Source organism: Seriola lalandi, unplaced genomic scaffold, assembly GCF_002814215.2.
Source record: "Seriola lalandi dorsalis isolate HSWRI2012SDOR001 ecotype SW California unplaced genomic scaffold, Sedor1 jcf7180002054282, whole genome shotgun sequence".
NCBI classification, from domain to species: Eukaryota; Metazoa; Chordata; class Actinopteri; order Carangiformes; family Carangidae; genus Seriola; species Seriola lalandi.
This window is the reverse complement of record NW_019524835.1, coordinates 302,541-325,029: the sequence shown is the minus strand read 5'-3', so window position 1 is coordinate 325,029 and position 22,489 is coordinate 302,541. Positions and strand designations below refer to the sequence as shown.

Sequence of the window (22,489 nt, the reverse complement as noted above, 5' to 3'; positions counted from 1 at the left end):
GGGGGAGAGGGAGGGAGCAGCAGGAAATAACGTTAGCGCACCGCAGCATCTGCCAGACAGCACCACCACTCATATATGGAGTACTGCTGTGATGAGAAACACTTTACTACAGTAAAAAAAAGAAAACTGTCATGAAATACTCAAACTAAATCTAGAAATCCTGCATTCATATTTTGCTCAAGAGTGCTGTTTATTTATTAGTACTCATGCAGGAGGGAATAACTTCTTAGTGCATAGCCTGACCTAACTTCTAGCAAAGCAGTGTATTATAGGTTTTGCATATAGAAACCCATGATACGCAGATTTTCTACAGCAATTAGATCATGTGCAGGGTAAAACATATTTTGCATTGATATTGAAATAACTACATTAAAGTGTCCCCACCCAAAAAAAAATTGTCTTTGTACCTGCAATTGTACTTTATATCCAATTCAAAATCTGGATGAGACCACAACACAACTGTAGACTATGGGGTTACTGAGGTAATTTAGTGGCTCAAAGTCATTTCAGCTAACTTCAGTTGTCTGACTGATTAAAGCAAACCTTTGCCTTTTTTAGAATTGCAAAACAAGTCTATATTTCCAGAGTCTGTTTCTGCTGTATTACTCTTAGTGTGTGTGTGTGTGTGTGTGCGTGGACCTTTTCCAACATTTTCTCGACACTTTGCTTCTTGAGAGACAATAAACAGTGATTTCCATTCCAAATATACAGAGAACCATTAGGTTTCTTTGGAGTGGCTATTTTCAATATTTATGTGTGCAATATTTTAATGCCATGAATGAATATGAAAGCGGAAATACATTTTACGGGAAACAAGCATTAGCACAACACCAGGTCTGGGAATTGAGCCCACATCATTTCTGCTGACAGCAAGGCTACACAATGGCATGAAACTCAAATAGGCTAACTGACTCAGATAAAAGTAAGATGACTCAGGCAATCATCTATCAGGAATCAAATGCATTGTCTCTGTGGGATCAAAGCTATAGATCTGTATACCTTTATCACTTGGAATATATCAGTATTGAGCTTTAAGATATTGTTTGAGACCTTTTTGCTACAAGAACCCCTCCACGTAAATAACAGACACAAACCCTTCATGTGGACTTTTTTTGTGAATGTAAAACTTTTGAACATATATGAAATATTTGATGCAAAACTCACAGCAGCACATGTTCATCCTATGTGAGCTCTCATGTGCATACACAAATTTAGGTCACTGAGCTCTTTGCCACAGTCCCCGCAGCTGTACATCTTGTCATAGTCTTGCAGCTCAATTGGATGAAGCATATGTGGAATTTGTTGGGCTTCTCGCCTGTGTGGAGCTTACAAAATTTTCTGCCGCAGGCTTTGCAGCTGTATGGTTTCTCCCATGTTGCTCTCAAATGGATTTTTAAAAAAGATGCTGAAGTCTTTCTCCTTGTAATGTGACTTTCTACATTCTGCATCAAGTTCTGTGAGGAATTCAGACACACTCTACAGGTGCCACAAAGGAATTCTTGATTATATGAGTGACATGAGGACACCTCAGTGAGGTTGGCTTTGTGGTATAGGTGGAGCGAGGGGTGCGGCTTATGGGGCTACAGCCCCGGATGTTTTCCCCAAAAGCCCTGAATCGTATATGAAGTTTATAATAACAATATTTATATTTATAACTTCAACTTGGTGTCATTTCCTCTCAGTCTCTCTGACCGGACCGGCAAATCAATGGAGCTCTATTAGTACTGTACTGGGGAAATAGCCATATAAAGGTCATCCGACAACTTGTGGAGCATTTGGGCTTGACTCAAAACACTTGATGGTTTCATTTTCGGCAAGCTGGGCGAGCCATGAGTTAAAATGAGTAAGACAGCAAGGCAAAGGACGGGACAACCTGTGGACCAGGAAAGGAAGCAAGAAAAGGAGAAGAGATGAAGGGAGTGAGAAAGGAGTGAAAAGCTGAAGTTAAGAGAAGAAGAGAGGAGAAAAATATGTGATGAAGAACCAGGAGAGGAGGGTTGGAGAGCGGGTGAGAAGAAGACAGAAGAGGAAGTCTGGATTTGAAGAGTGAAGAAAGGAGTAGAAAGAGGAGTGAAAGAGAAAGGGAGGAAAGAATGAAGGAGATGTGAAAACTTACAACTTAAAACTTACTTACGTACAGAGGGATGGGTATGGAGGTAGATTTGCCTAAATATTATTTAAGCAAAACAAACAATCAGTGGTAAATGTGTGATCTGTAAATATAGAGCACCTTCCACAAATACAAATATATATATATATAATATAAATATATATAAATTTGTAAACTAACAAAAATATTTTGCAAATATAAAACAGATCTACAAAACAATTTCCATGAATAAAAACATGAATGAATAAAGTCAATTAATTATGAATGAAAATCACTAGTGAATATCTTGCTAACATTTACAACTTTCAAACATTTTTGTAGCAATTTTCTTTTCTCTAAGCTTGTGGATTTGCGTTTTACACAGATAGTTTTGAGACAAACCTTCTGCCCGTCTGAACCTTTTTATATAGTATAGTCTATGGTCTGATCGAAAATTGACCTGCATCGGAAATCATGTGATCGCCTTTTGACGCCGTCATTTCCGCTTTTCAAAGTAAGAGCACGCAAACTATTATGAGCCGTTTTGTTTCCTCAAATTATCGGCGATAAGTAACGTGCGCTACATTAACGGTTGATATGAAGTGACAGGTGGTTAAGGTGTTTAATAGTATGGCTATTGGTGTTAATACTTGTTTTGTTAAGAAATTACATATTACAATTTAATTGTTCATTGTTAATCTGCAGGCTACGCTAACGTTAACTACTAAACCGGAACCCGTTGCCAGGGTGACAGTAAACAGTGATGTTGCAGACTGAGGGAATGAAAGCAGGGTTCTGACATCCCATACTGATGCATTGTAAATAGACCAAATTTCATACCCATACGTAATGTAAAGAGATAACTGGTGTCACTTCTTTAACATTGAGTTTATTGTAATCATTCAGTCAATTTGCTGTTTACAGCATAATCGGTATTTTTTTGCATGTAGGCTATACTCAGTTGGCAGTTATCTTAATTTGTCCTGTACAATCACTGGAAGAGTCAATTCATCTCTTACAGGTGGTAATGGTGAGGAATATTTCATAACGCACAATATATACTAAATAACTGAAAGAAAGGTTACAAGGTTTTATCATTTGACACAGGGCTGTATAACAAGATGAGACTCCACCATTAAAAATATTTTTATTTTAATGACATCTTATCTATTCACCTCATTTAAAGTATATAATTTTGTTTTTTCAAGTGGACTAAAGGGAACGGCAATTAGCACTTCTCCTTATATAATTTTATAAATATCCAGTCAGAGATGACTTAAAATAAAGATAAATGAAACTCCTCATGCTCAGTGTTATAACACACCTCAAAACTACGGTGTCCCAGAGCGGGATTCACCTGGAAATAAACATCGCAACTGGCTTGGATTTAAATGTAGATTTGTCATCTGAACATTAAATCTTTGAACTGTACTCCAGCATAGTGTAACAAAAATAAGTGTCAAGATTAGTGATGCTGTTTATGCCAAATTTATTCCCCACTTATGTAATGTAAATTCAAAATAGTAACATCAGACAATCTTTGCCTCTTTTTACAGAAAGTACACGTAAAAGAGTTAAATGAGTTTTTTTTTTTTAATGGTACCAAAGGCTTGTCGAGACTGTTTTTGATAAATTTCTGTGTGTAGTGCCTTGTTGTTGTGACTGAATGACTCATTAATGCAACACAGTACTGAGAACTATTGATAAGCCTTTTGTGAAGAGGACCACATATAAAACGCTCTAGTGGCTGATATCTGTGTGATTTTGAACTGAAACGTTCTACATTAAGAACCCAAATAAAACGCACAGGATGCAGCTGACAACAACTTCAATCTGCCCCTTTAAACCTCACTTTGAGTGATTTTGTCCTTTGTTTTCTTGTCACAGTTATCTCAGTCAAAGAGGTGTAAATGTGGTCTACATGACTTCACACTAGGTCTCATAGTGCCCCCTTGTGGTCAAACGAGTTAATGTCATCCCCCAACACTACAATGAGTATCTGCTTAGTGTACAACACCTAACCTCTATTTACCTTCCTTTGTCAGAAGTATGGCAATGCCTTTGCAAAACAAGACTGCAAATTTGAAGGCACATGAATTTGAATCTTAAGAAAGAAAGCCCCAAAGCTTCACAAGTTGTCATCTGGCCATCACTACAATTTAGAAAAATTATATTTTCTGTAAAGTAATAAAACGACTCTCTAGAGGTAAATTTGTATTTGGTATTTCTCTTGTTTCCACAATATATTTATTGCATGCCACTTTAGCTATCTAACATCTGTGTCTAAATGCCACTCACTGAACAGAGGTGTGTCAATCATGGGGCATTACTGGCGACTGTCTTTTACAAAAAAGTAGCTAAGGTTTGTCCAAAAAGTCACTAGATTTGTCAATAGGTGCTTTTTTGAAAAAAAGTCTCTAAATCTAGCGACAAATCTATTAAGTTGGCAACACTGCAGCCTTTGAACACCCCCCTAATAAAAAACTGTTTGTGCCAATTGATTTTGATAAGAGAAACCTGCACAGCAATCAACATATAATATCACATTTGTTACAGTGATTCAATATACTCCAGGCAGTACACGGAGGAATTGTTGGAACTGTTTGCAGCTAAAAAAGCATTCAAACATATTTTGAACGGTGAGACATCATTGAAGTATTAAATCTTTGAGAAACACTTAGATTTTCCTTGACAATAGCTTTCGCTCTAAGAGGAAAATGGTAATAGGCTTTATTACAAGCTAACTGCAGAGAGCAATATACTGTGATAATGGGTGTTTAATAAATGGTGCCTCATAAATATCAATGCAGGTGTTCATCTGCTTTTTGGATGAGGGAGGTGGAGAGCTGTGACTGTCCTGTATGCCTACAACCATACTGGCAGAAATCAATAGCTAGAAACGCATAGACATTTGCGTGATATGTATTCGGGTAATATGCTACAACAAATGATCTTCTTATGCTCAAATATCAGGATTTTAATTTCACATTAAGTATCTGTATCATATCATGGCATCAAATGTATACATGTACATCATTGACACTAAACATAGCACTTCTAGAAATATCCATTTAAAATCCAAAAATCTTTAAAAAATGAACATCAAACACATATTAAGCAAATTGTGACTCAGCAGAGATAAACATGACATAATACCATAACACATTATTCTCAGTTTTAGTAAAAGACACTTATTAGACCATAATTGAGGACTCTCTGAGAAAATACTATACACAGATTCTAAATGTTAAAAAATGTTTTTCTCAATGGCAAATATAATGCAGTAAAAAATTATTTAAAAAATGACCTTGAATATCACACAACAATGTCAGTGATAGACCGACTAGTACCTGGAACTAGTTTCTCTTATGTGGCCAGCATCTGCGTCACAGACTAACTGAAAGTAATAGAATAACTTATGTTAAATGTGTGGCCACTTTTCCAAAACTGTTAAAATGATACAAGAATATAAAATGACAAAAAAAAAAAAAAAAATCAAATGTGCAGTGTATCTATTATCAACTAAGCATTGTTTGATGTAATGTTTAACTCTGTAATGAAAATAAACTAAAATGTTACAATCCCAAAACATTTGGACGCCATGAAAAAAAGGCAGTCAGGGTAACGCACAGCTGGTCACCCTCAATGTTCAGTGTTAGCCTCTTAGCTGGTAATCCATTTTATAACTGTGGAAAATATCACTATCATGCCACCAAAGACAAATAATACAAACCCAAGGTTGCACTTATTAGTTTGGAAGATCACGCAACTCCTTTTTTTTTTAATGACTTTTGGTCTACAAGATTATGAGTGTAGGTTTTCAATCTGTAATATTCACTGCTTTTATGTCCATATGTTCATGGTACTATAAAATGAGCTCATAATCATGACATGGTTTTACCAATTCCTTGGAGTTTTTAACATGGCTCTTATTCTTTATTCTTTATGTAAATTTGTGCGAGTAAACAACTATTCACATCTGCCAGTTAAAATTTTCTCATTGGTCATTTTCGTACTTAATATTATAGGCCACAGGACCTTCCATGGTGAATCCAAGGTAGAAGGATACGTCTTCCCGACTGTATCCGCTGCGGATATCACCCAGGTAGACGGGACGCACCGGCATTTTTAGGTTTCCACCATAGTTGACATAAATGTCACCATTTTCTGATTTCCCTTTAACCCTCAATAGCTTACTCTGGACCTCTGGCTCGTTCCATGCTGCACCACTCTGCCAGAGATGGTGCAGGGTACGAGATTGACTTTTCCCTGAAACACTGATCAAAATTCTATCGAGCTCCACTTTGGAAACTATTCGCTTGAGTCCACTGGATTTCCCAAGAAAGAAATGAGCAATAGAACTTCTTGCTGGAAACATGAAAGCGAAGCGTCGATGAAAAGATTTCTTGGCTGATGTGACGTACAGGGAGATATTTTGATATGTTGAAGAGTTTTCAAGCCTTCGGTTTTGTGTAGGCCACATGAGCAGCATGGAGAGGTAGTACAGCTCTGTCTGTTTTGAATGAGTACCCTCCTTTTGCAGTTCCTCATTCAGAAGGTCAACCAAGACTTCATATTTTTTCAGCAATGTGGAAGAGGGCTTGAATTTGTGCAGAATTATGTTTGCCAGAATGAAGTTGACTGTATCGTTAACACTTCTTCTGGTTGAGTTTTCAAATATAAACTGCCATTTTCTGAGAATGTGCTCCATTTCCGTTCCACTCTTGTCATTCAACCACTGCAGGAGTCCAGCAAATGAGTCTGCTCGCTCTAGTTCCAGATAGTTCCTATGGTCCACTATTGTCTGATGGAGACTCAGTTTGGGTTTACTGGCTATTTCAGATGCTTTCTCCTCTTCCGAGTAACTGAATATTTCAATATACTTTTTGAAGTACTCAGACACCTTTCGTTTGTGTCTTTCATCAGATGCTTCCCTTTCCGTTGACCTAGGCTTTAGGTAATGGAAATAGGTCTCAAAAAAAAAGAAAATTTCCTTCAGCCTTGTCTTCAAGGACATCAGAAATCTCTCATGTTCTGCCAGGACATCCACAAACTGGTTAACAGTCGTGTCGTTGTGATCACGTAAACTGCTCACTGGGTGGCGATCTCTAAGAAACTGCAGCATTTTATCTCTTTTATGTCTGTCACTGACGCCAAAAAGAGGAAGATCTTTAATGACATCAAGAAGGATCAGCATGACTTCTGTCTCTCCAACATAGCCTGATGTATTGTAGGACTTTGATTTCCTTTTGTTGCGAAGATCAAACGGATCTACTTGTTCATCTTTCTTGGCTAGCTCCTGTGAATCCTGGAATGCCTTTACAGCCTTGAATCCTAATGTGAGGCATTTGTCAAGTGCTTCGGGAGTGAGATCCTTAGAATCTTCAATTTCCTTTTTGAGGTGGCTCTTGTACACTTGTCCGACTGTATCTGCAATGTAGGAATTTGAATTCTTCCCTTGTGCATCCAAAGCCCACTTGAGGGCAGATTTAAAGTCTCTTTCTTTCAAGCAGAGATGTCTTGCCAATGCTTGTGGCATTGTTGCACTTCTGTCAAACCTCTCTGTGGCTCTTTCTAAGACTTCTTTGATTTTGTCAGGTCCTTCCTTCTCATGTATGTCTTCAATCAATGGAGAAAACAAAGTGTCTTTGTCATCTCCTTGTACTTTTCTGTGACGTGTGATGAGCATGCTGTGGATGTTTTGGACCAGGATCCCCTTTCCCATGCGTGATTTGTAGAGTTTGTCACAGTGCAAAACATTAGTAGTTATCTCAGCCAGAGAAAGTTTGTATTTCTGAAGAACTTCAAGACACTTCTTAGCAATCATTTGGTGTAAGAATCGTACTGCTTGATAGGTGCCATCTTCTTCGACAGTGAAAGTGATCATCAGTGTGGAATAGGGATTCATTTCATCATCGAGAGTTCCTTGCTTCCACAGAGCGTTCCTTATCCCCACTAACTCTTCACACAAAGAGAGTGACATGTAGGATCCATTGATGTAGGTGTTTAGTAAAGCCAAGAAGGAGAAGAGCCTACCTTGAGGGGTAGTGGTGTCAAGATGTTTAACAATGTTGCTCACCAGATTCATGATGTAAGTCTCACTGAAATTATTTGTCATGATCATGAAAGCATAGAAAGTGTCTGGCTTTTTATGGTAGTCCTTGAGTTGTTGAAGCTTCTCAGAAAACAAACTCTGCTCTTTCTTTGACAGATTGTTGGTGATGAACACATTTGCAATGCGACTCTTCTTGGAGCTATCATCAGGGAACTGGGTTCTCTCACAGTTCAGAATGATTACCATTACACTGTTATGTCGCTTCCTATCACTGGCAAGGATGCACTGCTTTAGGTCGTCTACATCATCCCAGTTGTCCAGCAAGAGGAGAACAGGTGTGTATCCTGACTGCTCCTGTTTGCCATATGTCAGCAGTTTCATGACTTGGGCTGCAACTTCATTATTTGTCGCAATGTCGTTTTTAACAACAGCGCATCTGAATTTATGCCTCAAGCTCCAAAGAACATGCATTGCTAGAGTTGTTCCCCCACATCCGGGGTGATGGAAGAGATTGATCATAACACATGGAGATGTGTAGCCGTTCACAGGTGTGATCAGATCACATAGCTCATCGAATTTGTCTCGTTTGATGAATGGCAGGCTGCCTTTCATCTCAGAAAGGTAAAAGTTCCACCATGAGACTTGCCCTCCTCTGTAAAAGTCCTCCTCTGTCTTTGTTTTGAACTCTTTAAAAGAATCATTTGTTTCGATTTCTGTGTTTTGGCATTCATTTTCACATAAGATATCCAAAACAGTCATAAGCTCTTCATCTTGTTTTGCCAGCAGGACAGAGCTGGAGCCTGTGGATGGCAAGAATCTCCTGGAAGATTGTGTTTGGGGTCCTCTAAGTTTTTTGATGGTGCTTGATATTTCATTCAGACTCAGTTCATAGATGCATTTACAAGTGATGTCCTCTCTACAGCGACTCTCAATCAGCTGCTGCCAGTCCCTGAATACATTGGAGTCTTTGCAGATGCACAACATATTGTCAACCCCTTCCAGTGTGCGATAGATTGCACAGAAGGTCTCCAAAATAGGGCTTGAGATGTCAGTTACTGCTGAGTGAAGAATGAATACCACAAGTCTATCTTTGGAAAGCAAATCTGGGTTGCAAAGATATGAAACCATGTTGTTAACATCACCAGAGCGTTTTTTAAGCCATTCGCTTTGTGTTAGTGGCTTGTCTGTTTCACACTCTTCATCCGCACGTCCATTGCAGAAAATCCAACTTGTTTGTTTAAACAAGTTCAGTTTTCCAATGACTGCAGAAACACTGTCCTGAGTAGTGTACATGTATGGGTAGTGCAGATTGGCTATGCGATCTCTTCTGTAAAAATTGCATGTTCCATTTACATCAGAGTCTGGATCAAAATCAAGTACTGCAAACAACTTAATCTCTTTCAGAAAATCCAAGTGCTCCAGTTGGCTTGAATGACATTTGTCTGTGACAACAATAACTTGAAGGGAATTCTCGAATGCATCTCTTCCACAAGTTATCAGCTGTTTTAACCTTTGGCCCTGATGGCCTTCGGAGGGTTGTTTTTCTTCCTTTTCCTCTGCTGCCTTTCGTGCTGAAGCCCAACACTGGACTTTATCAGCCAAATCTTTTATCTTCTCTTGAAATATTCGAGGATTTGTATCTGCTAAAATGTTGATTGCCCTCAGGCCATCCCGCACAAAGAGACATTCAGTTTTGCATTGTTGCGTTTTTTCTGCTGATGCAATACTCAGCATGGTATAGAAAATATGATCTTGTGTCTCTGAATATGTTGGAACTACATCAACCTCAATCACCCATTTGTTTGAAGTTGTTCCATCTTCGCAGAGAACTTGTATAAAATTTGGAGGCCTGATGCACATTCTGGCAGCATTTACATGCTTTTCTTCAAAGTATTCACTCAGACATGATTCAAACACCTCACTATACTTCTCGAAAGAGGTGATCTTGTGTCCAACTACTTTACTGTGTCCCTGTCCTGGCTGGTTGTGCACTCCAAAATGAATTGTGCCATTTGTTCGTGAATTCATGCAGCTCGCAGCAAAACTGAATACTTCTTTTGTGAATTCATAAAGGATCTCTCTTTCACTGGCTTCATTTGCTGTAGGCAGAAACTGGTACTCATGCACAGGGTCAATGAGATCACTTGGACCGGCTACAGGAGGAAGAATGTAATTTTCTTTGTAGAAGATGTTGGAGTTTCTTTTATCAAAGGGCCTGATCTGACATATTGGCCTCTTTAATTGTAGAAATGTTGCACTGTCAGTAATTTCAGCATGTAATTGTGTGTCATTTGTTGTCTTCTGACCTATTAAAGATTTTATTCTGTTTCTTGCCATCTGCAACATCTGCAGGGAGCTTAGACTTTGAATTCCTGAATCTGATGACACCGTTTCAGTTTCTATAGATTCATCCATATTTCCTGACACAACCTCCATCTCTGTCCTTTTACCAAGTTCACGTTTGCTGAGTTCATAATGGCTCTTTGGTGTTCTCACACATGGCTCAAAAGTCTCCAAATGTCTCCTGAGCTTCTCAACCTGTCGTATTATTAGTATTGCTGGAGCTCGTGGAACACCCAGTTCTAACAAGTCGTTTTTGTCATAGGAGACCAAGCAAGCTCCTGAAAACTCTTGCTCATAAAGATTTTGTGCAATTTTCTGTGGTACTCTAAGTCTAATGATCAGCCAGTCTTTGACGTGTTCTTTGGTCCAGTCCTCGATCAGTGGGGGGAGACTGAGGTCATACTCTGCCTGTACACCAAGAAGGTTTAATAAGTGGAAAATCAATGTTGGATATTTTGACAGCAATTACTTTCCAAACAGAAACGACTATAATTAAGATAAAACAGCTGTAACATACCTGTGGCCCACCAGCAGGGGACTGTGTTGGGACTGGTACCACTTTCCTGTAAACAAAAAATAAGAAATACACTTAATTATAGCAAATTATATTGTTTCTAAAAAATATATTTGATCTAATATATTGTAGAATTTTGCTCAGTCTGTGGCAATAAATACAGTTAAAACTCATTGTTGTGACTAATGAAAACTAACATTTGGTTCAGCTGCGTGATAATCAGTCAACACACATGCATGCATATACAATAAATGCTTTGTGTCTATTCATTAAAGTACAAAAATAAAATAGGTGGACATATCTAGATTTTGTGTCTCATCTTAGTTAAGAGTGGACAAAAACTCTTACCTTGCTTCTTCATCTCCAGAGTTATAATTGACACTCCGGGGCATTGACCCATCACTCTTCAGTGGCACACAAGTCGGTGTTGTAGGTTTATTCTTGTAGTTTCCATCCATCCTGTCTGTCTCAGCACATGGAGAGCTCCTGGAAGTGAAACAGTACAAATTATGAAATGTTAGAGCTGTAAACTGGTGTTACGCCGGATGTACACTCATAACCCAGAATGCTTTTATGCCTTACAGAAAATTGTTACAGTTACATCAAATCATCTGTATAGGGTGCTATTTAATGTGTTTTTATAGGGTTAACAGGGATTTACATTTGTCCCTTTTATGATTATTTATGTAATAAGTAATTTGGAGTGGGCTACTTGAGTGTGGGTCTATTGTGGTAAGTAATTACGGAAATGAACTGTTTGCACACCAGGTTGTTTTTGAAGGTTTAAGGTTGTTAGTCAATTCTTGTGTTTTTAGTTGTTTTGACTTCTCAATCTGTTTGTGATTTCAAGGTCTGTGGTTACACACAGGGTTACAGGGTTACAGGGTTAGGTAAACTTGTGGCCATTAAACTGGAGCCGGTGTTGCCGACTTGTGCTTGAGAAGGTTCTATGCCAACATGGATATTTGTTCTTTTAGATTATGTGGTGCAAGAAACCAGAACAAGTCACCATTGCATATTAAAAATATGTAACCATGTCATTGTTATACACTCACTGAGCACTCTATTAGGAAAACCACTACTAATTCTGGGTAGGGTTTCCCTTTGCTATCAAACAGCTTCAATTCTTCATGAATGGATGTTGGAAACATTAATTTGAGATTGTGGTTCATGTTGACATGATTACATAACATCAGTTGTGAAAATCTGTCAGCTGCACATTCATGCTAACAATTTCCTGTTATACCACATCCCAAAGGTGAATCCTTTGTCATGTTCATGAAACCAGTGTGAGACAACTTTTGCTTTATGAAATGGCGCATTATGATGCTGGAAGTGATCATTAGAAGATGGTAAATTGTGGCCATAAAGGGATACACATGGTCTGCAACAATACTCAAGCTGTGGCATTCAAATGACTGAATATTCAAGGGCCCAAAGTTTGCCATGGAAACACTCCCCACACCTTCAGACCACCACCGGCCTGGACTGTTGACACAAGGCATTCTCCTCCTTTTTTGTTTTTGGCACCATTCTGAATAAAAACTCAAGGATGATGTGTGTGAACCTGAAACTAAAGCTCCTGACCGATATTTGGAAGATTTTATGCATTGCACCGCTGTCACATGATTGGCTGATTGGATAACAGGATGAATAAGCAGGTTTACAGCTGAGTGTATGATCTGGGGTGATTTGTGTTGTTGATCTTATTGCTGATGATACACATTGTATTTGTTATATTGATTTGACGGTAGTATGATTATAACCCTAACCCCAACAAGAATTACAAAGAGAGGATGGTGAGAATCCCGCCCCCACTTAAGACCAGGATGGACACAACTAGGAGGATGGTGAGTGAAGTTCTGCTCTCACAGGCCTAAATGGAAATCACTGTGTTGCAAGTGAAAATGAAAGAGAAATGGGGCCTGAATAAATTCAAAGAGCATACCTGCTCTTGAAATATGGTATAGGGGATAAATAATGACATTAATTTTAAGCATACCTTTTCTCGTTGCCGAAAAATGGAGGCTCCTCTTTAGACATGTTGCTCATCATAGAGAGATGGCTTGAACAACTATCTTGCCTCTGCAGCTTGGCATCCATCTTTGCTCTGTCATGAGGGTGTGGACTGGCCTTCTTGACTTTCTTTCATTATCTCCTAGAAGGAGCAGGATGATTCTGTAAATACTGATACTGGACACACACATCATTCCATACCTTTGTAAGACAGACCAATTTCATTTATTTTACTTTGGTAAAATGTCATTTAACATGCTGTGCATGCTAATGTTTGTATTGAGCTAACATGGTTATACTGTGTTCAGTTGTCACGGTAGATTTGGTAGGAAGTCTCCAAATATATCAGTAACAAGAAAAACACTTCTGTCTGCCTGGGCTCTGGCGGAATTACACATAGTAAGATAACCTTGTTTTAAAAAAAACCAAAAAGCATTTTATGAGCCTTGTAAAACCTGTTATTTTGGTTTTACCTCACTGCTTGTGCATTTGTTTAGGAGTGGCATTTGTTAGGGAGGATTAAATGCCATGATTTCCTTGTTCACCACAGATTTAAGTTTTGTTCTGGAGGAGAAAATGATTTAATCTCAATCAAAATCCAAAGTGATTTGACTGTACTTTACTTCATCAGCTCTATAGCCACAGTAAATTGGCAGCTGACTATTAATTTTGTTTTATTATTTGTGGCTTTAAGAAAAATATGTATCAATGTAATTTTGTGGTGTATTACACAAGTGGGATTGCATAATCATTACAGCTGTGCAGAAACACTGTTGCATACAACTGGCAAATTTCCATAAATAGCATACAAAATTTCCCTGCCAATGCCTTTTCTGGATTACTTTAGATCATAGATACTGTTGTTACCCCTGACAACAATATCAGTTTCATTTGAGGAGTAATGATGCACAGTCACAACTCTGTCTAATCAACTCCTTTCTTAGTCTTGCAGCACATGAAACAATACTCAGAGATTTAAGTGGCTACATTTAGTGCTAGTGCTGAAAGTAAGTGCAACTTTAATGCATTTTGTAATTAACTTGAGTGTTAACATTTTCTGAAACTATTATTCTATTTAAGCACTGAAATATGGCACCACTCTACTACATTTAACTCAACTCCCAAACCAAAATACACAATGTAGTAACACATACCAAATTTTAGAATATTTAGAATATCTAGACTATTGTCCCCCCCCCAAAAAAAAAGAAAAAAAAGAAAAACACTACATTCACATATGATACTTCCCAGATTAATCTTAACAAGTAGGCAGAGTCTGCGGTTTCAAAAACATACCAAAGGACCAAATGTCCACATACTAACCGACAAACCCCCATTGTCACAGGAGCTAGCACAACACAAACTAAATCGGGCCAAATTACGACAAGATTACCATAAAGGCTAAACTTCATCTCACCAAACTATTTCATCCCTGACAAGCCCCCAATCCCCCCCTCCTTTGTCACATCCGGTCTGGTTGTGACAAAGTAGGGAAGACGACAGGAGTTATAACTAAAAATATTTTTTAAATGCACATACATGAAATTTATATTTAGCTTATGTAATGCAGCCAGATCAGGTGAGCTGAATCTCTCTGACAACCAGACTCCACCCATCAGACTCCTGCAGCGAGAGAGGCCTGCTTAGAGACGGTTGTAACACTATTGTGATTTTCACCTCTAGGTAATACTTCCATTGATTCAAGTGTGACACACCTTTGCCAGTCTTTTCTTTCCAGAGTTTCACATTCATGCTACTGTTAGTTAGTTCCTAACTTTAGCTTTAAGTTACAGTTTAGCTAACTAATGTTAGCCTTTCACAATGTAGGCTTTGCATTTCATTATCCATACAAAATGCCATACATTATCTAATGTTAGCAAACACTAGTGCTCATGAACAGTGAGACAATGGAGGATTCGTTGTTGTAGAGATACATTTTGGCATCAATATAGTTCATTATTTCATTTTAGTCTTTTTATGTCTGTGGTGGTTTAGTTAGTCTTTTACCTTTTTGACATTAGTTTTTATAATAGTCTTTTTTTTTTATACTCAGGAATTCAAGTATCATTTTAAGGTGTTGAGTATTTCCATTTTATGCGACTTTATGCTTCCACTCTACTGTAAAAAAATGCACTTACTCCACTTCATTTATTTGAGAGCCTTAGTTAAACAAGCAAGATACTGAACAAACTTCAACAATTCACTGAAGGATCTGCACTCTACTGGGTTCCCTTTCGCCCTGGAGAAAAAGTTGACCCCCCTGACTGTCATTTTATATGCCGCACGCTGGTTATTAGCCTGACCACTGGAATGATTAAGTTACTAATTGTTACCTCAACTACATTATGCAAAAGGAAAGCGGAACAGGCATTTCCCTACACAGACTATTACTCGGTAAAAACAGTAAAACAGTTGTGGACTGCTCTGGGTTTCTTACCTCTTTGTGTCCTCTTGTGTTTCTTTGTGTTGTTATGATATTTTGCAGATCTTGTATAATTTACAAATCGTGTTATCTCTTATTGTGTGTCTAAAAAACAACAGTCAGTTGTCAGAGTGACAGTCAGTTTCATTTCTACTTGGAAGACGACGTCTGATCACTGCAGGTTTTTGTTTCCGGGAGTGGCTGGTTTATGTGTCTTTATGTGGGTGTGTCAGCATCAGTCAGAGGGATCAGAACCTGAAAGACATGGTAGTGTGTTAACCAATGATAAGAGAAAGCATTATTCCATTCAGATTTTTTCTAAAAAGTGGACTATGGTCTGTATCCAGAAATTGAGAATGATTAAAGTTTGATGGAGTATTTCAATTTTAAGATGTGCAGCATTTCTAGCCTTTATGTCACTGGTCATGTGACGCTACTCAACCAATCATTGCAACTTGAGTCAGTCAGTGCAATACACACACGGTGAGAGATGACATTGGAGAAATAAGTGCGGAAAGTGGAATAGAAGAGGGAAAGAAAGTCTTAAAGCTGTTCAGTTGTTAAAATGTGTTGAGAACATTGTTGTTGGTTAACTGTTGGAGTTAACCATACAGATAATTAAATTATTTTTAAAATAATTTTTCAAAAGCACTCTGTTCACCTGGCGGAGAATTAACTAAGAAACAGTCATCTGCACATTCCTGATGCCAGATAAACAAACATATGCTGACTATTGTATCGTAGGATTATATATCACACAATAAAAATCTGAAATACAGCTGTTTATCACAAGAAGCATTACAAATAGCACTAAAATGGCTCTAAGCAAACCTCGATTCAAACATCAATAATAAAGGTCTTCAGTTTGTGAAAGAAGTAAAACAGAGCCTTTCACTTTGGTCAGGGATGTTTATCCAAGAATTAAGCTTCCTTTCTTATCCCAGAGATTGACTAAGGATGAAAAACGATCTGCAATTCCTCCATGTGTCACAGAGAAGAGTGCTTACTGCTCTCTGTATGAGTGGAAAGCCAGTTTTAACAGTGCTCTCCACAAAGGATGTGACTCATGAGTAACCGTAGCTGCTAGAAATAATTTGGGGTGCATCGAATTCTGATCAGAATGCGCATGGCATGTAAAAGCATGCACAGAGCAAGACATGTAAGAGCATGCACAGAGTGGAGGGAGGAACATGTGAGAGAGAGGGACGATTTAAGAGAGGAGAAAGCAAGGATTGAAAAATGTTCCAAACGCTCTAAAAATGATAAGCACCACGCTCTGACCAGCTGAGCCAACGGGCCTGTAAAGGTTGTTTCTTTGATGCTTCAACAAGCACATTGCAGCCGTCTCATATTTTGTGCAGTGACGCCAACTAAAGCCATAAAGACACTTCATGTGTGATTCCTTCAAATACATCAGATGGAAAGGATGCAACATCCAACTATGAAGGGACTCAAACCTTGTCCATTAGGCCACATGGTCTTAAAATCTGATATTCTACATTTCAAGACTTGTTGAAGAGAGAATGAATGATCATGGTTTTATTGGTAGCCTACCATCTACGACAAATTTCTGAAGTACCCATTGATAGTATTGGTTGTTTCTATCTGATGCATTAACAGAGAGACCCCTAAAGTGTTAATGCTATTGGCCAGTATGGGGATCGAACCCATGACCTTGGCGTTATTAGCACCACACTCTAACCAGCTGAGCTAACCGGCCTACTTTTGAATAAAACTTTCTTTACATCTGGAGGCAGTTAGGACGCAAACTGCAATCATGAAGGGACTTGAGGCTTTATGCTAGGCTAAGGTCAAAAGCACAAGTTGGACAAGTTGGATCCTTTTTTCCATGTTTAGCTTGATGTGATCGCCTCCACCTTCTATGGAGGAGAAATAGCAAAACAGAGAAAATAGATTTTGCATCATGATTTTCTCAAGCTTTGCATCACCACCCTAACCTACAGCTGACCACTGTAGGTTTAAGTGTTGCACCAATAAAGATGCTTTCTTGGTTCCTTCAAGCACAACTGCTTCAGCAACACGTAGGATACAACATCCAACCACGAAGGGACTCGAACCCTCAATCTTCTGATTCGAAGTCAGACGCCTTGTCCATTAGGCCACATGGTCACAGAGCACCGGATGTCAAAGGTCATTCTCATTTCTCACCGTTTTGACCTTTATGTTAGGCTAAGGTCAAAAGTACAAGTTGGACTAAACATGACACTGCTTGAAGAGAGAATGAATGATCATGGTTTTATTGGTAGCCTACCATCAAGGACAAATGTCTGAAGTACCCATTGATAGTATTGTTTGTTTCTGTCTGATGCATTAACAGAGAGAGCCTAAAGTGTTAATGCTATTGGCCAGTATGGGGATTGAACCCATGACCTTGGCGTTATTAGCACCACGCTCTAACCAGCTGAGCTAACCGGCCTACTTTTGAATAAAATTTTCTTTACATCTCGAGACAGTTAGGACACAAACTGCAACCATGAAGAGACTTGAGGCTTGAGGCTTTACGTTAGGCTAAGGTCAAAAGCACAAGTTGGACAAGTTGGATCCTTTTTTCCATGTTTAGCTTGATGTGATCGCCTCCACCTTCTATGGAGGAGAAATAGCAAAACAGAGAAAATAGATTTTGCATCATGATTTTCTCAAGTTTTGCATCACCACCCTAACCTACAGCTGACCACTGTAGGTTTAAGTGTTGCACCCATAAAGATGCTTTCTTGGTTCCTTCAAGTATAACCGCTTCAGCAACACATAGGATGCAACATCCAACCACGAAGGGACTCGAACCCTCAATCTTCTGATTCGAAGTCAGACGCCTTGTCCATTAGGCCACATGGTCACAAGCAGCCACAAGCACCACGCTCTAACCAGCTGAGCTAACCGGCCTACTTTTGAATAAAATTTTCTTTACATCTCGAGACAGTTAGGACACAAACTGCAACCATGAAGAGACTTGAGGCTTGAGGCTTTACGTTAGGCTAAGGTCAAAAGTACAAGTTGGACAAGTTGGATCCTATTTTCCATGTTTAGCTTGATGTGATCGCCTCCACCTTTTATGGAGGAGAAATAGCAAAACAGAGAAAATAGATTTTGAATCATGATTTTCTCAAGCTTTGCATCACCACCCTAACCTACAGCTGACCACTGTAGGTTTAAGTGTTGCACCAATAAAGATGCTTTCTTGGTTCCTTCGAGCAAAACTGATTCCGCAACGCGTAGGATGCAACATCCAACCATGAAGGGGCTCGAATCCTGAATCTTCTCATTTGAAGTCAGACGCGTTGTCCATTAGGCCACATGGTCAAAGAGCAGCTGCTATTAAAGGTCCTTGCTATTTCTCACTCTTTTGACCTTTATGTTAGGCTAAGGTCAAAAGTACAAGTTGGACTAAACATGAGACTTGTTGAAGAGAGAATGAATGATCATGGTGTTATTGGTAGCCTAAAATCAACGGCAAATGTCTGAAGTACCCATTGATAGTATTGTTTGTTTCTGTCTGATGCATTAACAGAGAGAGCCTAAAGGGTTAACGCTATTGGCCAGTATGGGGATTGAACCCATGACCTTGGCGTTATTAGCACCACGCTCTAACCAGCTGAGCTAACCGGCCTACTTTTGAATAAAATTTTCTTTACATCTAGACAGAGTTAGGGCGCAAACTGCAACCATGAAGGGACTTGAGGCTTGAGGCTTTACGTTAGGCTAAGGTCAAAAGTACAAGTTGGACAAGTTGGATCCTATTTTCCATGTTTAGCTTGATGTGATCGCCTCCACCTTCTATGGAGGAGAAATAGCAAAACAGAGAAAATAGATTTTGCATCATGATTTTCTCAAGCTTTGCATCACCACCCTAACCTACAGCTGACCACTGTAGGTTTAAGTGTTGCACCAATAAAGATGCTTTCTTGGTTCCTTCAAGCACAACCGCTTCAGCAATACGTAGGATGCAACATCCAACCACGAAGGGGCTCGAACCCTCAATCTTCTGATTCGAAGTCAGACGCCTTGTCCATTAGGCCACATGGTCACAGAGCACCTTATTTTAAAGGTCATTCTCATTTCTCACCGTTTTGACCTTTATGTTAGGCTAAGGTCAAAAGTACAAGTTGGACTAAACATGAGACTGGTTGAAGAGAGAATGAATGATCATGGTGTTATTGGTAGCCTAAAATCAACGGCAAATGTCTGAAGTACCCATTGATAGTATTGTTTGTTTCTGTCTGATGCATTAACAGAGAGAGCCGAAAGTGTTAATGCTATTGGCCAGTATGGGGATCGAACCCATGACCTTGGCGTTATTAGCACCACGCTCTAACCAGCTGAGCTAACCGGCCTACTTTTGAATAAAATTTTCTTTACATCTCGAGAGAGTTAGGACGCAAACTGCAACCATGAAGGGACTTGAGGCTTGAGGCTTTACGTTAGGCTAAGGTCAAAAGTACAAGTTGGACAAGTTGGATCCTATTTTCCATGTTTAGCTTGATGTGATTGCCTCCACCTTCTATGGAGGAGAAATAGCAAAACAGAGAAAATAGATTTTGCATCATGATTTTCTCAAGCTTTGCATCACCACCCTAACCTACAGCTGATCACTGTAGGTTTAAGTGTTGCACCAATAAAGATGCTTTCTTGGTTCCTTCGAGCAAAACTGATTCCGCAACGCGTAGGATGCAACATCCAACCATGAAGGGGCTCGAATCCTGAATCTTCTCATTTGAAGTCAGACGCGTTGTCCATTAGGCCACATGGTCAAAGAGCAGCTGCTATTAAAGGTCCTTGCTATTTCTCACTCTTTTGACCTTTATGTTAGGCTAAGGTCAAAAGTACAAGTTGGACTAAACATGAGACTTGTTGAAGAGAGAAATTAATGATCATGGTTTTATTGGTAGCCTATCATCAATGACTAATTTCTGAAGTACCCATTGATAGTATTGTTTGTTTCTGTCTGATGCATTAACAGAGAGAACCTAAAGTGTTAATGCTATTGGCCAGTATGGGGATTGAACCCATGACCTTGGCGTTATTAGCACCACGCTCTAACCAGCTGAGCTAACCAGCCGACTTTTAAATAAAATTTCCTTTAGAATGAAGGAGAGACAGAACAAACCGACTCGACCTATTTTCCATGTTTAGCTTGATGTGATCGCCTCCACCTTCTATGGAGGAGAAATAGCAAAACAGAGAAAATAGATTTTGCATCATGATTTTCTCAAGCTTTGCATCACCACCCTAACCTACAGCTGACCACTGTAGGTTTAAGTGTTGCACCAATAAAGATGCTTTCTTGGTTCCTTCGAGTACAACCGCTTCAGCAACACGTAGGATGCAACATCCAACCACGAAGGGACTCGAACCCTCAATCTTCTGATTCGAAGTCAGACGCCTTGTCCATTAGGCCACATGGTCACAGAGCACCTGCTTTTAAAGGTCATTCTCATTTCTCACCGTTTTGACCTTTATGTTAGGCTAAGGTCAAAAGTACAAGTTGGACTAAACATGAGACTGGTTGAAGAGAGAATGAATGATCACGGTGTTATTGGTAGCCTAAAATCAACGGCAAATGTCTGAAGTACCCATTGATAGTATTGGTTGTTTCTGTCTGATGCATTAACAGAGAGAGCCTAAAGTGTTAATGCTATTGGCCAGTATGGGGATCGAACCCATGACCTTGGCGTTATTAGCACCACGCTCTAACCAGCTGAGCTAACCGGCCTACTTTTGAATAAAATTTCCTTTAGAATATAGCAAAGACAGAACAAACCGACTCGACCTATTTTCCATGTTTAGCTTGGCGTTATCACCTCCACCTTCTGTGGAGGAGAAATAGCAAAACAGAGAAAATAGATTTTGCATCATGATTTTCTCAAGCTTTGCATCACCACCCTAACCTACAGCTGACCACTGTAGGTTTAAGTGTTGCACCAATAAAGATGCTTTCTTCAAACACAACCAATTCAGCAATACGTAGGATGCAACATCCAACCATGAAGGGGCTCGAATCTTGAATCTTCTCATTTGAAGTCAGACGCGTTGTCCATTAGGCCACATGGTCAAAGAGCAGCTGCTATTAAAGGTCCTTGCCATTTCTCACTCTTTTGACCTTTATGTTAGGCTAAGGTCAAAAGTAAAAGTTGGACTAAACATGAGACTGTTTGAAGAGAGAATGAATGATCATGGTGTTATTGGTAGCCTAAAATCAACGGCAAATTTCTGAAGTACCCATTGATAGTATTGTTTGTTTCTGTCTGATGCATTAACAGAGAGAGCCTAAAGAGTTAATGCTATTGGCCAGTATGGGGATCGAACCCATGACCTTGGCGTTATTAGCACCACGCTCTAACCAGCTGAGCTAACCGGCCGACTTTTAAATAAAATTTTCTTTACATCTCGAGACAGTTAGGACGCAAACTGCAACCATGAAGGGACTTGAGGCTTTACGTTAGGCTAAGGTCAAAAGTACAAGTTGGACAATTTGGATCCTATTTTCCATGTTTAGCTTGATGTGATCGCCTCCACCTTTTATGGAGGAGAAATAGCAAAACAGAGAAAATAGATTTTGCATCATGATTTTCTCAAGCTTTGCATCACCACCCTAACCTACAGCTGACCATTGTAGGTTTAAGTTTTGATAGTATAGCATTGATAGTATTGTTTGTTTCTGTCTGATGCATTAACAGAGAGAGCCTAAAGTGTTAATGCTATTAGCCAGTATGGGGATCGAACCCATGACCTTGGCGTTATTAGCACCACGCTCTAACCAGCTGAGCTAACCGGCCTGTAGTTGGTGTTACTTTGATGCTTCAACAACCACATTACATCTGGAGACAGCTAGGACGCAAACTGCAACCATGAAGCGACTTGAGGCCTCAATCTGCTGATCGGTCACATGGTCACACCTCATCTGCTTTTAAAGGGCTTTGCCTTTTCTCACTGTTTTGACCTTTATGTTAGGCTACCGTCAAAAGTACAAGTTGGACTAAACATGAGATTTGTTGAAGAGAGAAATTATGATCATGGTTTTATTGGTAGCCTAAC

At 39.2% G+C, this 22,489-nt stretch overlaps 1 protein-coding gene and 12 non-coding genes across 13 annotated transcripts; all 13 read right to left on the bottom strand.

Moving 5' to 3' along the window:
• Positions 1–5,056: 5,056 nt before the first annotated feature.
• LOC111654580 (sterile alpha motif domain-containing protein 9-like) lies at positions 5,057–15,608 on the bottom strand. The gene is made up of 5 exons (XM_023405671.2): positions 15,455–15,608; positions 13,004–13,159; positions 11,350–11,487; positions 11,005–11,050; positions 5,057–10,895 (listed from the first exon to the last, which is right to left on the bottom strand). Exons 2-5 carry the CDS (start codon positions 13,102–13,104, stop codon positions 6,087–6,089), a joined length of 5,094 nt encoding a protein of 1,697 aa, XP_023261439.1. The 5' UTR covers positions 13,105–13,159; positions 15,455–15,608; the 3' UTR covers positions 5,057–6,086.
• A 1,477-nt stretch (positions 15,609–17,085) lies between these two features.
• Positions 17,086–17,159, bottom strand: trnai-aau (transfer RNA isoleucine (anticodon AAU)). The gene has a single exon. It is a non-coding gene; the product is annotated as a tRNA-Ile (tRNA).
• Positions 17,160–17,496: 337 nt separating this feature from the next.
• On the bottom strand, positions 17,497–17,569 carry trnar-ucg (transfer RNA arginine (anticodon UCG)). The gene has a single exon. It is a non-coding gene; the product is annotated as a tRNA-Arg (tRNA).
• Positions 17,570–17,802: 233 nt separating this feature from the next.
• trnai-aau (transfer RNA isoleucine (anticodon AAU)) lies at positions 17,803–17,876 on the bottom strand. The gene has a single exon. It is a non-coding gene; the product is annotated as a tRNA-Ile (tRNA).
• Positions 17,877–18,220: 344 nt separating this feature from the next.
• trnar-ucg (transfer RNA arginine (anticodon UCG)) lies at positions 18,221–18,293 on the bottom strand. The gene has a single exon. It is a non-coding gene; the product is annotated as a tRNA-Arg (tRNA).
• Positions 18,294–18,990: 697 nt separating this feature from the next.
• On the bottom strand, positions 18,991–19,064 carry trnai-aau (transfer RNA isoleucine (anticodon AAU)). The gene has a single exon. It is a non-coding gene; the product is annotated as a tRNA-Ile (tRNA).
• A 344-nt stretch (positions 19,065–19,408) lies between these two features.
• On the bottom strand, positions 19,409–19,481 carry trnar-ucg (transfer RNA arginine (anticodon UCG)). The gene has a single exon. It is a non-coding gene; the product is annotated as a tRNA-Arg (tRNA).
• Positions 19,482–19,714: 233 nt separating this feature from the next.
• On the bottom strand, positions 19,715–19,788 carry trnai-aau (transfer RNA isoleucine (anticodon AAU)). The gene has a single exon. It is a non-coding gene; the product is annotated as a tRNA-Ile (tRNA).
• Positions 19,789–20,439: 651 nt separating this feature from the next.
• trnai-aau (transfer RNA isoleucine (anticodon AAU)) lies at positions 20,440–20,513 on the bottom strand. The gene has a single exon. It is a non-coding gene; the product is annotated as a tRNA-Ile (tRNA).
• A 274-nt stretch (positions 20,514–20,787) lies between these two features.
• Positions 20,788–20,860, bottom strand: trnar-ucg (transfer RNA arginine (anticodon UCG)). The gene has a single exon. It is a non-coding gene; the product is annotated as a tRNA-Arg (tRNA).
• Positions 20,861–21,093: 233 nt separating this feature from the next.
• Positions 21,094–21,167, bottom strand: trnai-aau (transfer RNA isoleucine (anticodon AAU)). Its single transcript has one exon. It is a non-coding gene; the product is annotated as a tRNA-Ile (tRNA).
• Positions 21,168–21,739: 572 nt separating this feature from the next.
• On the bottom strand, positions 21,740–21,813 carry trnai-aau (transfer RNA isoleucine (anticodon AAU)). The gene has a single exon. It is a non-coding gene; the product is annotated as a tRNA-Ile (tRNA).
• A 343-nt stretch (positions 21,814–22,156) lies between these two features.
• On the bottom strand, positions 22,157–22,230 carry trnai-aau (transfer RNA isoleucine (anticodon AAU)). Its single transcript has one exon. It is a non-coding gene; the product is annotated as a tRNA-Ile (tRNA).
• Positions 22,231–22,489: the final 259 nt, after the last annotated feature.

What these genes read in the sequence shown, in the direction of transcription:
- LOC111654580 (XM_023405671.2), bottom strand. Translation starts at nt 13,104, where the DNA reads ATGGATGCCAAGCTGCAGAGGCAAGATAGTTGTTCAAGCCATCTCTCT. An exon ending in TTTTTCGGCAACGAGAAAAG is followed by an intron (nt 11,488 to 13,003) that starts GTATGCTTAAAA and finishes TTTCACTTCCAG; the next exon opens with GAGCTCTCCATGTGCTGAGA. An exon ending in CCCCTGCTGGTGGGCCACAG is followed by an intron (nt 10,896 to 11,004) that starts GTATGTTACAGC and finishes CTTGGTGTACAG; the next exon opens with GCAGAGTATGACCTCAGTCT.